General features: G+C 41.4%; 2 protein-coding genes across 2 annotated transcripts; one reads left to right on the top strand and one right to left on the bottom strand.

Annotated features, from left to right (window-relative positions):
- Positions 1-2,010: 2,010 nt before the first annotated feature.
- LOC129116391 (vesicle transport protein GOT1B) lies at positions 2,011-9,663 on the bottom strand. The gene is made up of 5 exons (XM_054627303.1): positions 9,540-9,663; positions 8,871-8,962; positions 7,708-7,886; positions 7,253-7,334; positions 2,011-3,579 (listed from the first exon to the last, which is right to left on the bottom strand). Exons 1-5 carry the CDS (start codon positions 9,562-9,564, stop codon positions 3,541-3,543), a joined length of 417 nt encoding a protein of 138 aa, XP_054483278.1. The 5' UTR covers positions 9,565-9,663; the 3' UTR covers positions 2,011-3,540.
- Positions 9,664-9,747: 84 nt separating this feature from the next.
- On the top strand, positions 9,748-24,558 carry LOC129116390 (ATP-dependent DNA helicase Q1-like). The gene is made up of 16 exons (XM_054627302.1): positions 9,748-9,901; positions 10,246-10,300; positions 10,897-10,980; positions 12,358-12,576; positions 14,000-14,179; positions 14,305-14,411; positions 15,117-15,315; positions 15,427-15,593; positions 15,921-16,002; positions 16,183-16,331; positions 17,566-17,683; positions 17,767-17,905; positions 18,000-18,091; positions 18,181-18,397; positions 18,592-18,721; positions 21,995-24,558. The coding sequence occupies exons 3-16, from the start codon at positions 10,956-10,958 to the stop codon at positions 22,634-22,636; spliced, it is 2,466 nt and encodes an 821-aa protein (XP_054483277.1). The 5' UTR covers positions 9,748-9,901; positions 10,246-10,300; positions 10,897-10,955; the 3' UTR covers positions 22,637-24,558.
- The last annotated feature ends 518 nt before the right edge of the window (positions 24,559-25,076 follow it).

Genomic DNA, 25,076 nt, shown 5'->3' with positions numbered 1-25,076 from the left:
CCCTAATGATGATGAAATTTGTAAGCTGCAGCTGCAAAGCATCTTTGGAGAAGTGTGCATCGCCTTGCGCATATTTTGCACCCTGCCAGTTACTGTTGCTGGTGGTGAGAGAGCGTTCAGTAAACTAAAAATGATAAAAAACTATTTGAGGTCCACAATGTCTCAGGAAAGACTTTGCAGTCTTGCCATGCTGTCAATTGAGAGTCAGTTGGCTAGAAAGCTGGACTTCAAAGACCTGATAAGTGATTTTGCACATGAGAAGGCTCGGCGTTGGGCTTTTGGTGAGAAGAGTTGAGCAAGGACCAGTGATTGAAAGGTTGCAAAAGGAAGCTTGACTCAGTCGGCAACGTTATATTATATATATATTTGCCATTCTTTCATATATTAAGTTCTACTTAAATGATGAGAAATCATATATCGCCATTTTGTATTCTGATGAAAGATTTTTTTCTCTCCACTGATTATAATTGCTATTTTTTCATGGAAGAGTTTATTTCCAATTTAAGAATCAGTGGTGCAGCAAATAAATGACTCAAAATGAATTCCATTGTATTCAGAGTGCTCAGTTCTTCCCCTACTGTACATGTCAACTGTCATGCTGTTCTTCTTTCACAAATATGGTAATGATAGTCAAAAATACCATTAAAATGCATAATTGTATGTAAAATAGCATCAAAAAATGTTGCCGCTGTGTTGGGGGCCCTGTAAAGATTCTTTTCATGGGGCCCAAAATCCCTAGCGGCGCCCCTGCCTGCATTACTGAGGAACACTGAGGGCAGTGATTCTTCCTGTCAGTGAAGTCAGACACTCTCCAATAACACCAGCCCCTGGTCAATCAGGAAGAGCTCAACGTGTAGCCTTCACATGCAGTTCTTTGGTATATTGTACTGTCAAACAAAGCGGCATTTCTGTATCAGAAAATACACAAGTGGAACATAGTTTCAAAGTAATGCATTTCATATTTCCGTATATTGGTCAGGATTGTTATTGTTAAATGGGTGTAAAATACGGGGGGCTATATATATGTAATCTAATTAAAAAAATCTAATTCCATATTAACTGTCTGACATAGACAGTTATCATCTATATGCATTTGTTACTTCTAGACTAGATTAATGCAATTCTTAATTATCATTGATTTAAAATCCCTCTCCTCAACCACAAAGCCCTAATTGGCCAGGCATATCATATCTTAAAGAGCTTATAGTAGCATATAACCCCACTGGAGAGCTGCTATCTCTGAATGCAAGGTAACTTGTGGTCCCTAGTGTCAGAATGATTGGAGACAGAGCCTTCAGTTATCAGGCTCCTCTTCTGTGGAACCAGCTTCCAGTTTCAGTCCGTGGGGCAGAACACTCATCACATTTAAGAGCAGGCTTAAGGCCTTCCTCTTTGATAACTAGCATAGGCTTGCTCAGGTTTATAGTTAGGGCTATACAAAATAAACTGAATTGAATTGAACATGCCAAAGTCTTCCTGACTGAGCTTACACTATAGCTTCATGAGAACTCTAAACTTTATTACAGAAGTCATATACATACAGGTACATACATGAAATGTGACGGCTGCATTTAACCCATCCTCTGCATCAGGAGAAGTGTACACTTAGACATGGGGTCAGTAGGATCTGGGGATGGAACTGCTAACCTTCTGGTCAAAGGACCTGCTCTACCCACTGAGACACTGCCACTCTACTGGAGGGATATTCTTCCAAATATGTTCCATAATTTCCTGATTTGTTAACAATTCCCATCTTTTGTGCCATGTATTCAGTATGTTCTACAAATATTCATTCAGGTTTTATTCTCTCATCTATATCATGCACCAAAGTGATGGATGGGCAGACTGATAGCCCACATCCACTGAACATATATTCTTTGAACAGTTACCCTAAAGGTCCTACTGCTTGAACATTATGCAAATAAACATGTGGATATTGAAACATCTGATTTACAGTGTGTGTAAAGAGTCAATGACAAGACAGGAATAAATGACCAGAAACCAGATGGATGGCAGATACAAAGCTAACTTCCATAATTTATTTACAAAAGCAACATACAGCAAAACATTGCCATCTCACAGGTAACTAACTGAGCACAAAGACCCACAATTGAGGAGGTTTATTTATTCAGTTCCTGGGTTGTTGTGGTTGATTCTCTCCCACAAAGAAAGAAAACAGGGGAATCTGAACATTTAAAGATCAATAGAGAGTTTAAGGATATTCATTTGGCAAAAGAATGATGAGAAGACTAGAGGGCTATCTGTTAAAACAATGGTAATTTACATAGAAAATCTCTGGAGGTCCACAAACAGGTAAAGCTGCAGCTGCTTCAGTGTAAGTTCATTTCTTTACACAAAGACTTAATGGACTGTTCTGAACCACTGATCAGACTTCTTGAGTGAGAAACCAGGACCATACCAGTAGTCTACATGTTTAAGTCCATTATGGGATAACTCTACTACAAGTTGGCTCTCATTTACATAGTTTTGGCTTTCATAAGAAAATGATTATGCTTTAAAGAAAACTGGTGTAAATCCCTTTGATATAACCCTGTTATACTGTCCTGTTTGATACTGTTATCAGTAAGGAAATGTGTTTCTTGAATAAACTCAACCTTCAGTATGAGCTACCTTGCTTGCTACTTATAATTAGCAAACCAACTAGCTTGGAGAGCTTTTGTGACCGCCAAGGGCTAGCATTTTAGCCGTTAGCTGACCAGCTACCGTAGTTGGCTAGCGAGGCCTGATGAGTGGTCACTACATTACCAAGCTTCTAGCACCACCTGGATGGACCATTCACATGTCATCATAACAGTTGGTTATGCCACTTTCTGGTGTGACCAAACTTTAGTAGTAGTCAAAATAACATATAGTAACAAATACTAGTATGATCCCGTAGCACCTCACTATTTATGAAGCTAAGCGCAGATGATTCAAAAAAATGTTCATACCTAAGTACTCATTAGCCAATTGTAAACAGAAATGACACATAACAAAGGGAAAATATTGCAAAAGACACACTTGGTATTTAAACAGCTGCGGGACAAAAACAAAGTGTCACAGAAAATATGCAAAGAGACAAACCATTGGACTTAAAAGCCTTTGTCCAAATAAGGTCAAAGCACAGGCACAGAAATGTGGCAACGTTGCAAGCTGTCGGTCCACTCCTCGTCCTTTGTGGTGGTCAGTGGTTTCTTCCACAGAGTAGGAAAGTCACGTAGACTGAGTCTTGCATCCTCCATTTTCGTGCCAGATGGACTCAATGGTGACGGGATCAATGGCATTGAAGTATTTATTGTAGTGACCTCAGTAAATCCACCCTTTAGTAACAGACTGGTGGTGCAACGCTCTGATGAACCTTTGATTGGTAGCACTGACCAGTGGAATGGTAGACAGACAGACAGCAGTCTTTGCCTGCTGGAGGGGGGAGGGATCTGAACGTATAACCTTAGCTGCTGTAAATCAGCCCCGTGGGAGATGGTGTTGCTTTAGAAAACCTGCTGTACTCAAAAAGCCACCTCTGGGTACAAAAAGTCACTGTTATACCATGGTGTTGCTCTCGCCCACTTTGTCCACATACTGGAAGAAAACAAAGAAATCGTGTTTAGTGTCAACTGGTTGCTTCTGAGCTTCTCTCATGTAAACAGGATGATCTGACACACAGACCTTACGGCCCACTATCCTGAAGCAGTTTATAACGGAAAGCATGCATGACTAAAGGGGACACACCACAGGTAAACGGGACAAACTGAATCACTCCCTGGCATTGTTGCTTGTTTTCTTATTACCAATTTAGAAATGATTCGCAGTATTTCATTCATTTCATTGAAGTTTTTTCATAATATATATATATATATATATATATATATATATATATATATATATATATATATATATATATGTAGTATAAGGGTGTCGTGAATTATGTTTCTACTCATTAATATTCTCTCTTCTGTTATTGTTGTTTCTGCATTCCTACAAAGCATGAATGATGCATAACTTTTGTAATTATTTATGTTACTTATGTTATATTTTTAGGGTGACTTTGTAACATCTGTCCAAGGACTGGACCAAAAGATGAAAAATAGCCTCTTGGTGTGTTTATAGTGACGTTTTATCTATATTTTGAACTGTCCCAAATACCAAATAAACAACAAATGAGTGCAGATTTCTGTGGAATGACTTAACAGTTTGTAATTAAAGAATACAATGATTTGTCTTTTTGTCTATTTTTTCTATTAAGACCTTTAATTTAAATATCAAACAAACAAGCAAACAAACAAATAATATCAGTTTCTACAAATCATGCCTCTACAAGGCCATGTTGGAGTGAAGCTACATCTTTTGAATGGACAAGCAGTGTTTAATAGGTTTAAGATCCACAGAGCTTTAACGTAGAGCAAGTTCAATTTTGTGAACTTTGAAATTTGCACTGTTGACCGCTTAAACCTACGAGGCAAGCCAAGCTAGTTTTTTTTTTTAAGTTTACTTTTTGAACAGTATTGACTGTGCAAGCTGTTATTACAATGTTATCCTATTAACAACAATGACTGTGGGTTTGAAAATTTTATGGGGTTTTATTTTGAAAACTGTTACTTTTGGCTAATCATAGCACTGAGACAGCCCTAGTGAGAGTAGTCAATGACATTAGGATACATTCATATACTCATCATATAAATCATCAGTGTTGGTACTTCTCCATCTGAGTAATGCTTTTAACACATCTGATCCTCGTAGCACTTATTGCATTCGTATTAGTTTGTTTCACTTATTGCATTCGTATTAGTTGTTGCACTTATTGTATTCATATCAGTTCGCTGCACTTATTGTATTCGTATTCGTTTACTGCACTTATCCTATTCGTATTAGTTTGTAGCACTTATTGTATTCGTATTAGTCTGTTGCAATTATTGTTTTCGTAGTAATTTGTTCCTGCACTATACTTTTGCTCTGGCTTATGCTTTAAGATGCTTGTTTAAGAAAGGAGATGCACTTATGACTTCTGGTGACTAGTAGTTCTCTTGAATACCTATGTTGAATACACTTCCTGTAAGTCGCTTTGGATAAAAGCGTCTGCTAAATGACTGTAATGTAATGTAATGATCACAAAATACTTTGAAATAGACTGAGGAATCATACTGGACCGTCTGTAACTGGTTTTCCTGTTAATTCTCTGGCAGAAGGTCCCTTTTTAATTAATAATAACCTTTCCAAAACCTCCACAATAACCTGTGGGGTGCCCCAAGGATCGATTTTAGGGCCACTTCTTATAACTATATATGTTGCCCGTTGCTGATGTCATCAGGAGACACATGATCTCTTTCCATAGTTATGCAGATGACACACAACTTAACGTGGCAGTGTCTCCTGATGACACCGGATCAATTGATTCACCTTTTAAATTTATTTTAGATATGAATGTTTGGATGTTCCAAAACGTTTAACAGCTCAACCAGGATAAAGCTGACATTTGAGTCAGGTTCTAAAGCTCAGAGAGAGAAACCGGTTGCAAAATTAAATTCCCTAGGACAAACCCGAGGCCTACGCCAAGAAACCTTGGTCTTTGTCCAAAATCTGAACTTGAAGGCTCATTTGGGTATTTCACTTAATCTGCATTGTTATCGCATAAAATAAAATGCTAAAGTACTACCATTTCTCTGTATTACTGTAACACTCTCCTGTCTGGTCTACCAAACTGTTATCAATTAGCTCCAGAGGATTCAGAACCTTTTTTTCTTTTAAATGTCTTTAAACTGTTTTTAAAGCACTTCATGGTCTTTCACTGACATATACTGTATGTCTCTCATGCTAACAGTGTATGAGCCGGTGCAGGACAAAAACCGTTGGTGAGATAGCTTTTAGGTTTTGCGCTTTGAGCCGCTGGAACAGTCTGCCTGAGGATCTGAGAGCTGATAGAAGTGTGACCATTTTTAAATTTAAAACCTACCTATTCATCCAGGCCTTTGATTAATAACGGTTTATAGACGTTGAAATTATTTATTCACTTATTTTATTGAATTTAAGTTGTATACTATACTATATAGTATTTTCATTTTACTAATCTCTTTCTTATTCCATGCTGTAACCACTATTACTACTATTATAGCCCTAAATTCTATTTTATCACATTTTTATCATTTGATTGTCTTGCATTGGTCTCAAATTCTTTAACTGTTGAATTCAACAACACTTTGCACTGCACTAACCTGTATGAAAGGTGCTATACAGTTTGATTGATTAATGGATTGGAAAGCTGTTTTCTGCAGGTCGCTTTGCTGGTTGTAGTGGCTTCTTAAATAGAGGAAGCTGTCGTAGTGTTCTGTTGGTCAAAATGAAGTCATAACGCTCTTTGAAAGGGAGACCTGGCCAGGGCAACAGTAAATTATAAGCTTTGTTGCATCGTCCACTTAAATATACAGTAACACTAGAGGCTGTATAAACTTCTTCACAAAAAGACATGATTTGAGATCTTGGCACTAATATGTCTACAGAAGATCACAAGTCTCTATGCCATCAAACTTCCAGCAGGACCTTTTCCAACCTCACTTTCCACGCACAAATTCAAGTAAAAAAACAAAAACATAAGTACCATAAATGACTTGGACTGAACATTTGTAATTGAAACTTGGTTTACCTGCGGTGTGTGCCTTTAAAGCCAAATGAATAAATGAATCATGAGCAACAAAAGTCTATCATGAGCTACTTGTTTTCTGAATATTGCAAAGCGTATTAAATATGTTAGCATGCAAGGGAGAATCGGCAGTGACTGACCACGACTGCTGATTGTCCTCAGAGCCTTAGGAAGGCTTTAACAAAAAACAGACAGAGAGACATTCACCTCAAGACAAAGCTACCCACACATCAGCATGATTGGAGCATGTCCATTGGCCACAAACCTGACTTGTGCTACAACCGATCGTTCTGATTAACAGTGTGGAGTTAGAGCCCAGATGACACCGACATCACTTAATTTCCCAAACTACCTTTTGTTGTTGAAATACGATGTACATTCAGATTTTGAGTCCCTTGAATGAATCTAAACTACATTAACAGGCAGTGTTACTAATCCAGACAGCATTGTTTTATTTAAGCAGCTGAAATGTGCAGAAGCTGAGCTGTCATTGGATCCAAACAGTTTGGTAATCTGTGGTGTTTGTGGTGTTTGAACAGGGTGATTAATAAACAAGGAAAAGCCATGCTGCGTGTAAACAAAGCAGCGCTGCAGGATCACTGCAGTGCTGGTAATACATACTCCACTGATGAAGGGCAGGTTCAGAATCGAGCCCAGGACGGGTATTCTTCTGATGAAGCCCACTACAACTGGGAAGAAACCCCTGCATGTGATGAGGGGGAAAGAGAGAGGGAGGGGGTTAGTCAGAGTCCTAATATAGATAACTGCATGCAACAGAGAGATACAAATAATAACATGGAAACATGAACAATCAAAAATGATTTGCCTGCAACATTAAAACTCTCTCATTAAATAAAAAAAACTGCCTTGTTTTTCTGGGTGTTCTGTCCTGTAGACAGTTACACTCATAATCCCATTGTTGTCCTGTGGAGGGTAAAAACATCCTCCTGTAACGTCTGTGACACACTTCTTTTCTCCAGCCAGTGATGACCTTCAGTGGGAGGTTCTGGCATTAACGCCAGTTCCACACCCACTGCTCTGTTTCTCAGCTGGTGCCCCCCTTTGGTTCCTCTTACCTGAACAAGAGGAAAAAGCCGTAGATCTCCAGCACAACTCCGATGATGGGCCAGCCAATCAGCACCACAATCACACCTCCCAGGAAGAAACTGGTGGCCTTCATCTTGTGCTTCTGGAAGAAGAAGCGGAAGGTCCTCTCCAGCCCGATGACAAAGGCAAGTCCAGCAACAAACAGGATCTACAGTGAAAGAACGGGGGTTGTCCAGTATTAGAGAATGGTCCAGTATTGGTCCTTTGAAACTGCAGGGACACCCCCACCTTTTCCTTCATCTTGACTGAAGAGTTTATTTCAGTTGTAGTCCCTTTTTCTAGTGCATCTTGGGTGCAGCATCCAAACAAACAGCAAGAAAGCACAGGTTTGTGCTAGTATCAATATAAGGACTAGGGATGAAATTTAATTTAACGCTATTGATCTTTAAATGACAGATGTCTATCTGAGTGTTATGGTAATTATTATTTCTACTACCGGTAAAAAACGTCTTCTGTGGCTCAGGAGGAGCTTTGTGAAGTCTGACAAAATAACCCTGATGATGTCATAGCTACGTCATCAAGGTTATCTCCGTTTTGGTTAAGTGACTTAAAACTTAAACAGAGAGTCTGCATTACAAAACGGGGATGGGGAGTTGGAACACATCCTAGTGTACATGGGATGGAGGATCGAACAAATAGATTATAATGAAATTGCATTATGGGAAATGTAGTATCCTGTGATTTTGGAGTTTGACCATGACAAAAGACTTCTGCTGCTTCAATTCTGACTATGCTTTTTTCCTCTGTCTCCAATGGGGAGTCCCCATTTCTAACAGTTAGAGGCAACTGTGCCAGTTAGCCGAATCGGATTCTACTGAGGGCTCATGCTGGTGGTTTGAATGCCATACAAACATAGTGAGTGCTTGTTTCTACTAGTGCGCTGAGGCTGTCTTGAAGTGACTTATGTGGCACTGTTAACCAGGTAAGAGCTGATAAACTGCTCATGATTGTGAAAAGCAGAGGATGGATCTCCACGTTAATGATATATTAGATAAAAGCTTTGCAGATACATACGAACATGTAAGATGAATGACTGAAAAGTTATTTCTCTGATGAATCTGAAGTAGAAGTTTCACCTGTAAGTTCCTCAACATCATATATCATATCAGTTGAATGAAGCAGAAACACTCACATTTCCAATAGCCAGGAGCGCCTTGTCAAAGAACAGGATCATCCCGAAGAAGAGGAAAAACACGCCGAAGCCTGTTAATCCCATTCCAATCTCTGCAGGACACACACATACCACAGGAAGGCTCATTATTCCAGAGTTTAGAGCTGGACATCCTCAGATGAATTATGATATTTGACACCTCCCTAACACGTTGTGCACTTTCTGCATGTCATACTGGTTACTGGTAAATCAAATTTAGCGTTAACAGTATGGGTTCGTTATTTTTGAATTGACAAAACTTTCATGAGTACCGCGTTGACATAAGGTAAATATTTCTAATAAACAACAGTGAAACTGCAGATAGTAATATCACTGGAGCTTTCACTGGACCTTAATTGGTCCCTCTCTATCTGAAGCTTCTCAAAGCTTTTGATCCCTCATGACTACATGGACGTATGTTCCTTTCCAGTAAAGGACTCGCTAGGAGCCACGCAGTTAGTAGTAAGAGTTAGCTGTTCGCTATTTGGGCCATTGGTTAATTTATGGCACGCCATGGCAGAACAAAAAAAAAGCTAACTTTCCGAGCAGTGAATGCTAATTGCTAGTTAACCAACTGCTGCAGCTGATATGAAGCCGGTGTCACAGAGAGGAAAGAAACCTACAGAGATGGTTGAACACAAATGGGCTTACTTTGGGAGTCCGTTAGCGAAATCATCTTGACGCCAAATAAACGTACGGAGATAAAAAAATAAAATAGAAACAATATTAACGTAGCATTCAAGTACTCCTCTAAGAATAATTTGGATGACAGCTGCCAGTGCAGCAACAGCCACGTCTTCCGGAAACACACCTTCTCGTCATGTCAGCTTCCGGAGTAGCGCTTTGTCGCATTCAACATTGCAACTTGACTTCGACGCCTTAGTTGTTTCATAGAGTTCGCTACTCTATTGTTTTAATAAATAATCTTAGCATCTGCAACAGTGATCAGAATAATACATCTACCGTCTAAGAGATTATTTACGGAAAACGAGACACACTTCAACCCCCCAAAGGTTTTTGTCAATTTTCACTGGAAATGGATCTTGAATGCATCACATTTAAAGTTGGGATATTGTTGCCCTGTGTTTGTCCCTTAAGGCGTTGCTGATGAGGACTTCAGATACCAGGATATTCTTGCTTTGAATCAGGCCTCCCAGGTCATACATCAAACATAGCCTAAATACGCTTTATTGTGACACTCCTTAGTGTGACACTCCTGCAGCAGGAAGTGGCTCTTTTAGTCATCCTGGCAGACGAAACACAGGGCCGAGTTCCCCCTGCGTGAGTTTTTGTCGGCTCGGCTCAGCTTCTTCTTCTTCTTCTTCTTCTTCTTCTTCTTCTTCTTCTTCTTCTATAGCAACGCTGAAGTGGAGTCCACAACAGTAACGGCGCCTGGACGGAGTGACTGAATGGTTTGTCATTTTATGTAATGCTTTTTCAAAATCTTGGCCCAGAAGTTTTAGCAGCACATCATAGTGGGTAGCAAAGCTTTATCGAGTTGGCTGGAGAAGGTGGCAGCGAAGGCCGGAATAACATTAATTAATATATTCATCAACACGCTCAGTGAACCTGCTGCCCTGCGATAAAGGAACGTGTGCAACTAGTTACGGTCAGTTATGTGGGTTAATGTTAAGGGGACCAAATGTGGCATATAACGTGACTTTGTAACAACTATTAATATTGGCTAACTAGAAGTAGATGAAGCTTTGAACTGGTTTCACTGCGCCTTTTATAGGTGAACTGGCAGTCATTGAAAATAAGAATATAATAATGTATGTAAAAATCAAATGATTGAATGTAAACCACAAATAAGTAGAAGTAGGCTATTTACTCACACAACAAAGCAATAACTAAACGAGCATCAAAACTAAAGGTCAGATGTAGCCCCAGTGTGTGCCTCTCATCTGAGCACACGGGGTCCAGTTGGAAACCCAGTAGTTCTTTGTGAAAAGTGAATGAAAGGTTAAAAGGAAACTGCATTTCATTGAAATGCCTTTTTGTTTGACAGGGAACCATATCAACATCTCTTTGGTTGGCTCCTTACCCAGCAAGTCAATCTTGAGAAATATGGATGGAGGTGGCAGAACTAATGGTAGGTCTGTTCTTCCACTTTAAGTCACTTTAATTTGCATGAAAAATGAACCAAACCTCATTGGAAACCCAAATGTGCAAAGATGTAAACATTTCCACAGTTCTCTGTGATAATCCTGCAGTGATCATTGTACAAGAGGAGGTCGATCTCATGGGAACTGATGAGAGACTACACCCTCCTGCCTCAGCTCTAAAGGGACACTGGGGGAGGGACCGAGAGAAGGAATGAGATCATTAGCTGTGCAGGTGTGAGACCTGACAGTCTCCTCCCTGTTCACACTATCAGGATAACTCCAGTGAGAGAGCCTGCTCACTATAAACACCCCATCTGTCCCTGTTTCCTAAGTTAATAAAAGGGCTGTGCGTGTAGTGCCAGTATGATACCTGAATTTCAGTAAAAAAAATTATACCTATTATAATACCTTTTTTAATACCTATTATCATTATTAGGATTAATGACAACATGCATTTCACAAACGACACATCCTTTCTTGGGAGTGAGCCGGCGGCTCAGTTAAAGGGCTGTCAGAGCCACGGTGTTTATCTGAGGGGGAACTGGAGGTTGGGTGCTACGCTTCCGTGGACAGAGAGTTAGATCTTCTTACATAATTACAATTTATGATTACAAAAGGAACAGCTACATTTGTAGAGTCCTGCTATAGTTTGAGATGATTCCAGCTGTGATGTCACTCTCTTTTATTTGTCTAAGGGTGCTCAAAAAACTTTGGAAAAGGATAGACAGGTGTTTCCTCGCCTCCTCAATCACTAAACCTTGCTCCTCCAGATGCATATTAGGAATTGGGATGTTCTTCGAGATTGAACGCTAAGATAGATTTCCGTGTCACATCCAGAGGAGCGAGGAGACAAGGTGACGAGGAGGCAGGAGTCTGGAAATGAGAAAGGCCCCCTAGTGACTCCTCTAGGGCCACCAGCAGGTTAACAGTTTGGGCTTTCATTGAAATATCATGACAACTGTTGGATGGATTGGTCTGCAGCTTGGAACAGATACCCATGTTGCTCAGAGGACCAGGTGACCCCCTGACCTTTCCTCAAGCACCACCAGCAGATCAAAGTTTTCACTCATTCTGGCACTCAGTTTGGTACACACTCATTTTGAGATAAAGGTCTCAACAACTGTATATGGATTGTTGTGACATTTGCTACACACATCCCCCCATGATGAAATGTCTTCACTTGCATATAGGTATATTATATATTATATATTTCCCTTATTAAAACAGGGAAATCAATGTAAAATAGGCTGCATTACACATCCTTTGCAACTACCTCATCTCCTCTTACGTGTCCGTGTCAACACCCATATCTGCTCAGAGTCATGGTCTCTAACAGTGCTCCTGCTGTGTTCCTTCTTGTTCAGATGTGCAGGCGGAGCTGGACTCTTTGGAGGCGGAGCTAGAATTGGTGGAGCTGCAGATTACAGATCTCCTGCAGAAGCAGGCTGAGCTGACCGGTCGTAAAGATGCACTTCTGCAGCAACTGGAGGAGGCCTGTGATGCTGCACAGCCGTCATCCTCAAAGTCATCTGGAGCTCATCCAGTACTGAGCAAGCAGGAGATGAAGCTCTATGATGGCACAGGTACTCATTACATTACATTACATTACAGTCATTTAGCAGACGCTTTTATCCTTTTATACTCTTCACACATTTTACATTTCGCACATGCTCTGCAACCTAAGTCAGTTTAAACTAGGGCTGTGTATTGTAAAGCACTAATCCAATTTTTTTAAATGAAAATGTAAAAATAGAGCTGAAAATGCAACTTGCTGTATATGACCTGGATTGTCTAATACCTACATCACATATTGATAATTTAGAGGACGGATTGCACCAAAACTACTTCAAAAGGTATTTGCATTCCACAGTCACTCAGCAGAGAACACACTGAACTGAAATGCACTTGCAATAAACAATGATATGAAAATAAAGTGCATTTTGTTTTCTCATTGTGCCACAGAACACTTTTTTTTTTTTTACTAAAATGCACTTGCCACAACAAAATAATATACTGTATTCTTTTCAAATTGTGTCACTGACAACTCTTAACTTACATATAGATGCCTTGCATTTAGTAAAGTTGTCTGTCACTATTGCTGGGTCCTTCCCATTTACGTCCCATTCCTCCAGGTTCAGTTTTCAGTAACTCCTCGATGTTATTTCCTGTTCAGCTCTCGTGCTGTGGTGTCGTGATGTGGTGTGAAGTAACGTAATGTAACAATCGACTTGGTGGTCTGGTCGTCTAACATCGTCAGGGCTACTCTCTCTTTAAGGGGGAGAGAAGTTTCGTCACCTCTTCTTAAATCCTGGGTACTACACTGCTACATCTATCATGTGCCAGGAATGAGTCGGGATCATGTAGCGCCGTTCTACAGAATGCAGCCGCCTGCTTTGGAGAAGCCATGTTGTGATTTTGGCCGGGTCATGTTAGAGGCCGCGAGGTCACTGGCCTTAGCTTAGAAGGAAACCAGCGGAGGGTGAAGAAGGAGGGTAATTTCAGAATCAGAATCAGCTTTATTTGCGTGCGCATACAAGGAATTTGACTTAGTTTTTTCCGTCATTCTCAGTGTACATAAATAGAAATAGACAAATAAGAAACAGAAAACAAGGACAGCAAAGTAGGATAAGGTCATTTACACAAAGACGCCAACAGCAGTGTAGAACTGCAGATACAACGAGATTTAAGGACTTCTGTTGGTAAAGACCGACGGCAGAATCAACCAACAAATCAAAGGAGCGGCAAGAGACTTGATCATTTATGACCAAATAAAGAACCGACTACATCAGTGTCATGTCCCGACTCCTGCACGCTCTACCCAGGTCCCACCCCTCGCCCCAAAACAAACTAATACTTCCAGTAAATGAGGGCGAGTCAGACATGGACGACGTCTGTTATGTGCTACATGTGTGTCTGGAGAATCAGGTCCAGAGTTGTTATGATAAAAACTGCTTGAGATTCACTTAGGTTGTATGTTGACTTGTGATGACTTGTGTTGTGTTGTAGATTTTCCATGGTCCAAAGAAGTGGAGCGCCACCTGAAGGACTCGTTCCATCTCTCCACGTTCAGACCTCTACAGCTGAAGGCCATCAACCTGACCCTGTCAGGCAAAGATCTGTTCCTGGTAATGCCCACAGGGAGAGGAAAAAGCCTCTGCTACCAGCTGCCTGCAGTCTGCTCAGAGGGTACGCTAACACATATGCACAGGGTTGGATCTAAACCAATGTCCTCACACTGCTCATGCTCAAACATCACTTCTCAGATCATTCTGTTTGGTCCTGAATGTAATCACATCACATGCTCTTGTCAGGTTTTACATTGGTTGTCAGTCCCCTGGTGTCCCTGATGGAGGACCAGATCATGTACCTGAAGTCCATCGATGTGCCAGCAGTCATGCTGAATGCGTCCAGTAGCAGGGTAACCACTGGCAACCTTGTTGTGCCTATTTATTTCACTTCAGCTCACCTTTCAGGCTGTTGATCTCGTCTTATGCTACTGTTTGACAACTAAGACTTTCACACTTTCTGCACAAAGATAAATAAGTTACAGTATAAAAGCAACATAGACAGTCACTACCTTTTGCGTAGTGTGTGCTGATATTGAGACTTGCAGGGAGGCAGGAGACGTCTTACTGCTTGTGGGTCATGTTGATGTGCAGGACTCCTTCCAAGCTCTTTATACAGTCACTGCTGAACTCATTGTTATTGTAGGAGGAATTGCAATAAGTTCCTCAGGTATCCAACAGTTTTTTCCCCTCCTTGTCTCTTGTCCCTTGTCATCTGTCCAACTGACAGTCAAGGGCAGTAACACTGTCTCATAGTACTGTGTGTAAAAACACAAAGAGAGAGTGGATTCCAAATATGTTTTCTGAATTTACATATGCACTGAGTAACTACCCGTATTAAGATGAGTTGTGAGTGTGAGGCTGAAGTTATATTAAACACAGGCTCACATGAAGGGAACAAATTAACCCTACAGTCATTTGTTTTGTCAAAATGAGTTCAAAACATTTTTCTTAATGTATTTACATTTGTATGGATAATACTAATGTTTTGATGTAAAATGTCAGTTTTAAAGGTGTCAAAAAAATGAATAAAACAAAATGTCTAAAAAACAATGTAGGAGCATGCCAAGACTGTCATGGCTGGAATGACGGATCCCAAAGCTCCTTTCAAGCTGCTGTATGTGACTCCAGAGAAGATCGCCAAGAGCAAGCTGCTCATGTCTCGTCTTGAGAAAGCCCATAACGCAGACCTGCTGAGTCGGATCGCTGTGGACGAGGTTCACTGCTGCAGTCAGTGGGGTCATGACTTTAGACCAGGTGAGATGTGTGGAAGTAGAGGTCCTCCGAGGCCACCTCACTAACCCCCTTCTCATCAAATACGAGGTTTGTCTTCAAGGTTGATAAAGGTGTTCCTGTGTGTGTGTGCAGATTATAAGCTGCTGGGCATCCTGAAGAGGCAGTTCCCCAACGTCCCCCTTCTGGGACTCACCGCCACAGCAACCAGCAGCGTCCTCAAGGACTGTGAGAAGATCCTATGTGTGCCACAGCCAATCACACTGTCGGCGTCCTTCAACCGAACCAATCTCTACTACGAGGTGGTAACCATGGCAGCTGCACTCTCTGATGCACACACCTGTCAGCCAACTGCTTCCTACTCAGGCACACACACAGAGCGGATGTCTCTTAGTCAGTCGTGTGCTCTTCACACCTGCTAACAGACCTGTCAGACCATCAAACCCCGTTACTGCCTTGAATGTGCTTACAAAACATCGAAGACCATACTAGTGTATTTGCATATTTAACCTGTTCCTAAGAAAAACCTGTGATCTATACTTGAAACCTGTCCAACTTGATAAATTGAACCACTTAGTCTCTAACCTAGACACTGGTACAGTGCCACTGACAGTCTGCTTGTTTCTCAGGTTCGGGTTAAAGACTCTAACTATGATGCATCAATAGATGATGTTGCCTCTCTGATCAAGAACAGATACAAGGATCAGTCAGGTACTGCAGCAAACCGCACCACGCTGAGGCTAATCACTCTCTCTCTCTCTCTCTCTCTCTCTGTCTCTGTCTCCCTCGATAGATAGATAGATAGATAGATAGATAAATAGATTTATTTATATTTGTGTGTGTAACATACAGAGCAGTCATTCTCCATGTTCCCTGACGTGTGTGTCATAGGGATCGTGTACGTGTTCTCTCAGAAGGATGCAGAGTCAGTGTCCTCTGCGCTCCAGAAGAGAGACGTCCTGGCCTTCCCCTACCACGCTCACATGGACCCCGACGATAGGTCCCGCGTTCACCGCAAATGGACCTCCAACAAAATCCAGGTATTTGGGTGCGTTACACCTATAGGTATCCTGAGGGGTGAAACATTGGGCTGAGATTTTCTTTCTTCTTTGGTTTATGTTGACTGGAAAAGGAACTGATCCCAGAACTGTAAATGTTCAGAAACCTTAGCGAAAAGTGTAGTAATCACTATGCAAGTCATATCACAGTAAGTACGTATTTTGTCAAAATAGATTAGACCAAAATCTGACTTTTGACATTTGATTTAAAATCTTTATCATTTAAAGTGCCCAAAACAAGTTCTGTTTTGTCTGAACAACAGTCCAAAACCCAGAGATTCAGTTTCAAATGATGCAATCCTCACACTGGAGGGTGGAAACAGCGTTTATCCTTTTTTAAAATAAATAAACAGATACATTTTCTGTCCATCAACTAATCAATTAATTGGATAATTGTTTAATTTTTGTGTAATAAGCATGCAGTAACTTCAAAATGGAGCCTTAATAAAAGAAAGGACTAGGGCTGCACTAAATATAGTTTCAGCAGCTTCATGTGCACAGTGGTCACATGACATCACAGGACGTGTGATGTGACAAACAGCAATATTGCTGCTTGATACAAAAGGAAAACTTGCACAGTTTTCCATATCTAATCCAGTGTTTCCCATTAGTTACCTGCAGACAATACTTAGACCCACTACGGTTTCATTATTCCCCCTAAATATTTTTACTTTTCTCAACCGGGTTTTCCCGGGGGATTCATCTGGAGACGACGGCTCTGCGGCAAGATCCTCTCCTCGGTACTGACTGGCTTTCACTGGGCACATTAACATGTGTGCCTGTCCATGTGTGCCGCAAACCGGCTCTAGTAGGGGTTCCTTTAAGGCCAGGGTTGGAGGTTGGAGGGCCCCAGCTATAAGCTTTACAGCACCCCTCTGCCAGACCTCACTGCTTCCTGGGACCGTGGATTTTGTCAGTGTCCTTGGTCTGTGGTGATGTCGGTAACCCTGCTGACCCGTCTCAAGTCATGGACGGATTATGATTAAATCGTTTACTGGAGTACAAATTGTTTATCTAGCCTTTTTAATTTAGTCCTCATAGTGCAGCCGATTGATGCTTAAACTTGAAAATGTACTAAATTTAGGATGAAAAGTATTTTTTCATATCACGGTAAATGTTGCAGTTTTTTTCTGATATTGTGTAGCCCTACAACAGATGATAAGAGCTGTATGTGCGGCTGCCCTTGAGTTCCTTTTTTTCATTGTTTGTCCTGTAGGTGGTGGTAGCCACAGTGGCGTTTGGTATGGGCATCGACAAGCCTGACGTCAGGTTTGTCATCCACCACACCATCAGTAAATCGATCGAGAACTACTACCAAGAGAGTGGACGCGCAGGTAGACCCCGCTTCACTCCTATCAGGACAGAATACTACTTTCTACTGGTACAGCTCAGTGAATGCCTGTCTGTGTGTCTCCAGGGCGAGACGACCAACAAGCAGACTGCATCATCTACTATGGCTTCTCTGATATCTTCAGGATCAGCACCATGGTGGTGATGGAGAACGTTGGTCAGAAGAAGCTGCTGCAGATAGTGGATTACTGCCAGAATGTTGACAGGTAGCGGGTTCTCAGTACGTCACACAGTGTCAGAGAGGATGGCTCACACATTGTGACTTGTCTGACTATTGCATCTCGTGTTTGCTGTTTGAAGGTGTCGGCGCTCTCTCATGGCTGTTCATTTTGACGAGGTGTGGGATGATGAAGGATGCAACCAGATGTGTGATACCTGCCGCAATGCAAAAGGTGTGTGTGTGATGTGCTTTGATAGAATTCATGGTTGCCTATGTTCTTAAGGGATATGAAAAGCCAACTTCAGCCCTCTATCCTTCCAGACTTCACCACCTTGGAAATTACCCAGCATGCCAAGCAGGTGCTGCAAATTGTGGAGCTGGCAGCGTCAGTGGATGAAAAGCTGACTCCGCTGAAGCTGGTGGATGCGTGGATAGGCAAAGGCCCAGCAAAGCGCAGGAAGATGATCCAGACCACCACCCTGTGTCGGCCGCAGGCTGAAGCTGTGGTTGTGATGCTGCTGCTGCAGGGATACCTCAGGTGACTCGTCATCTTCTCTTGTTTCTTCCTTTCTTTTTTCGCGTAGGAAAACCAATCAAAACCATCCAATACAGGGTCATGGACTGTAAATATTGTTTAAGTTGTAATAGGGCTGCTCCTAGTGGATCGATTGTAAGAGGAACACGTTGAGACTCTGTCTGACATTGGCATGTATTTCTGTGTGGTGACTTCAGGGAGGATTTCAGCTTCACTCCGTACACCACCCACTTCTACATGAAGCTGGGCCGCAAAGCTCCTCTGCTGAAGAACGAGGCTCACACACTCAGCATGAAGATGAGGTCAACAGGGGCAGGGTCTGCTGTGGTGAGTAATGCTGGTCACATATCCAACGGATGTCCCACACTGTCTGATATTGTGCATCATACGCATGTATTGCCTGAGGAGTTTTTCTTAAAACTCAAATAAAATACCTTTATGAAAGAACTCAACCTTTCCACGGTTCTCTCACTCCTCTATTGGCAGTCCAGTTACTTTGTGAAACGTCTACAGCACTCCATTTATCTCATGTTGTTCTTCAAACATGTCAGTGCTGAGAGTGAGCTTTAAAAAGCCTCTCTTTGCTTAGGGTTGGGTAATGTGAAAAATAAAAAAACCACAATTAGATGCCAAGGTTATAAAAGAATAGCCAGTATGCAGATTGAAGTATGAGGTGATTTGACTGAGCTGTGTGAAATACTCCTATGCAAGCCGCACAGAGTCAGTCTCAAAAATTATTTAAATGAGGTCATCAAGTGTCCCTGAAACAAGCATGTCCTTGGGCCTCCTAACAGCTTATTAGTATTAGTATGACCATTATCCTTATTATTATTTTAATCATTACCATTATCCTTATTATTATTTTAATCATTACCATTATCCTTATTATTATCATTGTTACAAGTCGTAGTAGGACTACTGTTATGATTGTTATTATTATTATTATTATTATTATTATTATTATTATTCTTAGTAGTAGTAGTAGTAGTAGTAGTAGTAGTAGAGTACTAGTATTATTATGAGGAAAAAAAGCATTATCATGATCATTATTATTAATATTGTTATACGTATTATTATTATTATTAATAGTAGTAGTAGTAGTAGAGTACTAGTATTATTATGAGTATAAGCATTACCATTATTATTAATATTGTTATACGTATTATTAGTATTAGTATTATTAGTAGTAGTATTATCATTGTTCTAATTATTGGGAGAGAGTGGTTTCCTATGTGAGGAAAGACGATACTTGTCAAAGTAGAACCAAACTCTGAGGAGAGATATAGTTAGAGGAGTGAGACTTTTTGAGCCTTCTGTTTCTCCCTACTCTTCATTAGGCAGGAGAGAGGTAGAAAACATTCAGCTTAAGTTAGCTGAGGTAGTAATTAAGAAATGTTACTCGCTAATGTGGAACTTTGAATCTAATCCAATTTGATAAGAGGTTTGAAAGGATTTTGATTGGAACCACAAAGCTATCCAGCTGATGTCTACGGCCGTATGAGCAGCTGCATCTCCAGTAGATCTCCAGTCAGTCAGTATTTACTCTATTAAAAAATACACAATAAATGTTATAATGTTGCCCAACCCTACTCTACATACATTAAAATCATACAAAGTGTGAACATAGGACTTGCTGAGTTAACTAATAGTTACTGTATAAAAAAAGTAAACTGACTTGAAGGAGTTGATCAGAGTTGTTATTGTAAAGCAAACATTGTGGTAAAGGTACACATGGGTCTGCCAGCTGAGCATATTGGCCACCATTTGAACATATTGTGTCTTTTACTAATTGTTTTTAGAAAGCCATGGAGGTAAGTCCTGATTGAATTGAAGCTAACTGTTGTGACTGTTCCTTGATAATCCCTGCTGGATCACTAGCACACAGCTACTGATGAGGATCATTAGTAGCTAACATGATTAATCATAGATACATGTAGAGTCCACTGCTGCTCTCATGTTGTCACTGTCATCTTCACAGCTGTTTACAAGGATCGATGCTTTTTACTGACGTATGTATTCATCATCATTACAGTATTACTACTACCAGTCACTTCAGAGTTAACAAAGTCCACTTACTATCTTTTCTCTGTTTCCCGACCTTTAAACGCCTCTCTTGGTCTTCATCAGCAAATCAAAGTTGGCTCAGTTTTAACGTGATCAGGTATGAAATGATGATGATGATGGTGATGAAGACTGTGAGATGTGGTTAAAAGCTTTGGACTTAGATTTTAACCTTTGTCATTTATCAAGTTAAGCCCAAAAGGAGGATCTGTTTTTCTATTATTCTAAATGTGGTGTTCAGTTCTGTTCAGACCACTTAAGCCTGTGTGACCCTTTTAGATTTCTTAAACTGTTCCATGTATACCTGCAAAGACCCTGAATGATGATCTGAGTTCAGGGGTCCCGGCCTCGGCCATGTGACGACAAATGGAGGATTCTGTTGTGTATGTCCATGTGCAGACATGAGTGTCCACCCCTCTCGTGTCCCCCCATCCACCTCATGCTGGTCTTTGAACCTCACCGGTAAAGACTGTTGTTAATGACCTGCAGGTGAAAGCTGTGAGTGGCCGGGGCAAGGCCAAAGAGGGAAAGAGATCAGTTCAAAGTGGTGGAGATGCCCCTGTGTCCAAGAAAGTCAAGACAGGCCTCCCTAACCCCCCGCCCTGTCCAGAAGACACGCTGCCAAAGTACAGTCCCTCATTCTTTACTCTGTTCACTACTGCTTCTATCAGCATGGCACTGTCCACACTCAGACTGGATGCTTCACTGTTGGATCAGACAGTCTCGAGTGCTGGAGGAATCTGTGTTTATGTCATTTAAACGCTTTATAAGTTGTCAATTAATAAGCATGATGTCATCTAACTGTTCCTAACCAGCAGGCTTGGGCGATAAACATTTCTGGCACCAGAAGCTCTTATTGCTGTTTTGTATGAGTTTATGTTATTGCATCAATCTTCCTGGTGACACTAATTACAGGAAAATATAAGCTCAACTAATGTGCTCCTTATTAATGCATTTGTGTATGGATGTAGGATGATGTCCTCTATGTGGCTGCTGGACACAGTAAAACACCTCCAGCATGTTCCATCTGCAAACAGTGTGCTAGTCACCAGCCGTCTAAAGAAGCTGCCTATTCAAAACCAGATTCACAGTCTGAACATCACAAACATTCACTGCACATTAGAACTGTATACAGAGCTATTTTATAATTCATGTGAGTGTGACCTATGGAGTATAATTGGCTTGCTGTATGCATTAATGAGGAACAGGAACAGGACACACTGTGGATAGGATGGACAGTGCATGTCCTTTGAATTTCAAATTCTAACAGAAATTTAAATATGTAATGTATCCATATTATCGCCCAAGCCTATTGCTCATGATCTGTGGTGCTGATGCCCATGCTCCCACTAACCTTCACTAACATGAAGCATTTGTTCTTACTGACTTCACAGAGGGATAGACATTCTGTTTCGTTACCTATTTGAATTGCATAGTAGCTTACTCTAAAAGGACAGCAAGTAATGAATGTTATGGTGAGTGAACTGGTTTCACTTTTCTCCTGTTGTTCACTGACACTTGGTTCTCACATGGTTACAGGACACATCAGCCAATCAGGAAGAGCTTAATAAGACCTTTGACCCCGTTGTCATGGACCACAGCTGTCCCCCACAACCCAAAGTGATAGTATTTAAAGACCAGAGGAACCAGAACAGACGACAGAGCGAGAGAGCACAGCAGCAGATGACGCACCGACCTGGAGAGGAAGAGGTGAACAGAGGGAGCTCCATCACGCCTCAACATGGAATTGAGGTTGATGTTGAAATAAACATTATAGATAACAGTGATGGTCAGAAAACACCTTCACATCCACTTAAACCTTGTTCCAAACGCAAAGCCACCACCCCTCAGAGAGTGAGGAGGAAACCCCGTGCTGCAGCAGGTGTTTCCAGTCAAGGCCCAGGGGATGACACGGCGCCCAGCTCTCCATCCCACGCCTCCATCATCTCTGAGACTGCAGCCGAAGAGCTCTGTGACCTGAGGAACTACTACAGCAAACAGCTGAAGAGAATTAACCACATTTCTCATGAATACCTGGGGCAGCCCTCAGAGCCAGGGGTGCTGGCATGTATCAGGGAGCCTCTGAGGAGCCTCCGTCTGCCCCGCAGGCTGACCATCGCCCGGACGGCTCGCAGCCTGTGGACCCGAGTGAGTGGCAGGAGGAAGCTGGTTCACCGCTGACGGCACAGTGTGAAGTTCCATTTAATGCACATAGGTGTATAGACAGCTGCAGGGATGACAAATGTTTTTAGGCTAACAGAAAGTCAGTGTCGGCCTGGTAACCTGGACACAAAGCCAATGGGATACTTCCGTTACATTTTGGATTATTACAGAAAAATATCTCTGTGGCAAACAAACTTTATGATTCGTACACTTTTTGTTCAGCAAAATAATCTTCACAACGGAACTCCACCACGGTCACATGACCTTACGTTACCACCACTAAGCTAAAGTACTGGTGTTCTAATGAGGACGTTTAGTCATCTCATTTAGACTCTTTTTTTTTTCAAGACTAACAGCTTCTAAATTCTCCAGAGGGGTGTTCATTGACCTATTTCACATCAAAAAACAAAACGTTCAAATCTCTCGGCTTGTGTTAAACACAGACCTTTTTTCAGACATCTAACCAGCAACAAACAAGGGAACATGAAGTGTAAAATTGCTGAGTCACTTTCAGGTTTATGGACTCCTTCCTGCAGCTCTCTATCATGAAACTTGAGCTTCTGCACTACTGTAATCCAAAGGTTCTTTCAGCTGTCCCAGTTAAGAAGCCACTATGTGAAGGATTTCAAAATGTCAGACTCTGGAGCCACCTGGTGGTAGTATCCACAAAGATACTGATGTACATGCTGCCACAGATCTGACCTGGGATCATTAGGATCAATGGACTTAAATGTAACCATATGCTGTAATGAGAATGTGAAAGATGCTGTAAGAGAAAGACATGTAAATGGCCTTCACCCTTCATGGACTGATAGACATTTTCCATAATTCATACTTCAGCTGCTGTGTTGAAGACTGGATGTCTTTATGAGTACATTATTAGACTTGGACCTTGAGTTAAAGCTGTACTTCTCTTTTCTGTCTCACATGTCTAGACAGAAACACTAGCATGTTAGAATGTTTTTTCCTGCTGTCCCCTACTGTGACCCGTAGGAGCACATAGCGCTACACAGTGAACATGGAGGAGACAGAGGAACGATGCTGCTGGTTCTGTGAGGTGGAACTGGGAAACCCAGTAAATCCTTTCTTCATACTCACCACCATTGTCCCTGGAAATGGTTTCCCAGCACCTACGATCGATGACATCACGCATCAGCTTGCTTTGATTGGTCGGGGTACGCTGCATGCAGTGATTAGCCAGGGGATTGCCTTCTTTTTGCCTTCTTCACGCCTTCTTCACACTTCTCATGTGAATATGTGAGTCTTACTGTCTGAAACGATACCGTTTGTCTCTCCCTCTCTATGACAGTCAGCTTTCACTCCACTTTCTAGTGTGGACTATAAACACCCAACAAGGTCGGTCAACACATTGTACAAGTTCTGATGAAGCAGAACCCGACCCTGAGACCCAAACGGACTAAATGAATATGGATTAGTGTTGACCGAGCTTCTGACCAATTATCCACCTGAGAAAATGCACTGTTTGGTCAGCTCTGTCAGTTTATTATTCTGCTGTATGTTTGTTTCATAGTGCTAGTCTTGAGACCTGGTTCATGTGTTGACAATCAGATCTCAATTTGGTTAACTACTCATACTAAGTGTTGTGTTGTTATTAAATCTCATTCCTAACAGCAGTGTGAGCGTCAGATGTGTCCTGAACTGAAGCTAACAGGTGAAGGAGATGTGACTGTAAATGGAACCACTGGTTGGTCCGTCTGTTGACCACAGCTGGATCCTGTCAGTGAACAATGCTGTGTCTACTGAGGATGTCACTGCCAGGTTCATTCCTGCCAGTTAATTATGCCAGTGATCTTTTGTTTATTTTTTTGGATTTCTGTTAGGCAGGTAGATGTGAAACCAGTAAGTCACAGGCAGCACAGCAAATATTAGAGGGCTGTCAGAAGCAAATAAAGGTATCTGTAACCTTAAGATATACGTTCTTTCTGCTTTGCTGTCCTTTATTTTAACCACCTGAGGACCCTTTACATCTCTTCATAGCATACAGGGAGCAAACCAATGGAGCGCTTGTCCGTTAAGTTAGAACAGTGAGGAACACACACACACACACACACACACACACACACACACACACACACACACACACACACACACACACACACACAGACAGAAACAGCACTCAAGCAGAATGACTTGGAGAAAGTACTTCTTGTGTGAACAGCTCGGCTATTACTTGTGCCACTATTGACAAAGCGCGGTGCTTCATGGTACATGAACCCAGCCTGAGACCTGAGTATAAATGTATAAATCATTAGGGGTTCTTAGTGAGTCAGAAATCACACAGCTTGACATCACTGAGGAACAGTCAGCTGTATGTGAAGGTTTGTCAGGAAGTACATTTGTAACACCAATGTTTTTGATCAAATCCATAGGTGGCCTTATCCTTTTTTTGTTTTGACTTTCTTTTCTAGATTTTTTTTTACGGTGTGTTTGTGGGGAC

The sequence above is a fragment of the Anoplopoma fimbria genome, unplaced genomic scaffold (genome assembly GCF_027596085.1).
Source record: "Anoplopoma fimbria isolate UVic2021 breed Golden Eagle Sablefish unplaced genomic scaffold, Afim_UVic_2022 Un_contig_8464_pilon_pilon, whole genome shotgun sequence".
Classification (NCBI taxonomy): Eukaryota; Metazoa; Chordata; class Actinopteri; order Perciformes; family Anoplopomatidae; genus Anoplopoma; species Anoplopoma fimbria.
The sequence above is the reverse complement of the archived record's forward strand: the minus strand, read 5'-3'. Positions and strand labels throughout refer to the sequence as shown.

Excerpts from the sequence above, each read along its gene's own strand:
- LOC129116391 (XM_054627303.1), bottom strand. The coding sequence starts at position 9,564 with ATGATTTCGCTAACGGACTCCCAAA. Across the intron at positions 8,963-9,539 it reads TTCGCTAACGGACTCCCAAA|AGATTGGAATGGGATTAACA; the intron begins GTAAGCCCATTT and ends TGTGTCCTGCAG. Across the intron at positions 3,580-7,252 it reads ACCTGCCCTTCATCAGTGGA|TATGTGGACAAAGTGGGCGA; the intron begins GTATGTATTACC and ends GTTTTCTTCCAG.
- LOC129116390 (XM_054627302.1), top strand. The coding sequence starts at position 10,956 with ATGGATGGAGGTGGCAGAACTAATG. Across the intron at positions 10,981-12,357 it reads TGGAGGTGGCAGAACTAATG|ATGTGCAGGCGGAGCTGGAC; the intron begins GTAGGTCTGTTC and ends CTTCTTGTTCAG. Across the intron at positions 16,003-16,182 it reads CAGATACAAGGATCAGTCAG|GGATCGTGTACGTGTTCTCT; the intron begins GTACTGCAGCAA and ends TGTGTGTCATAG.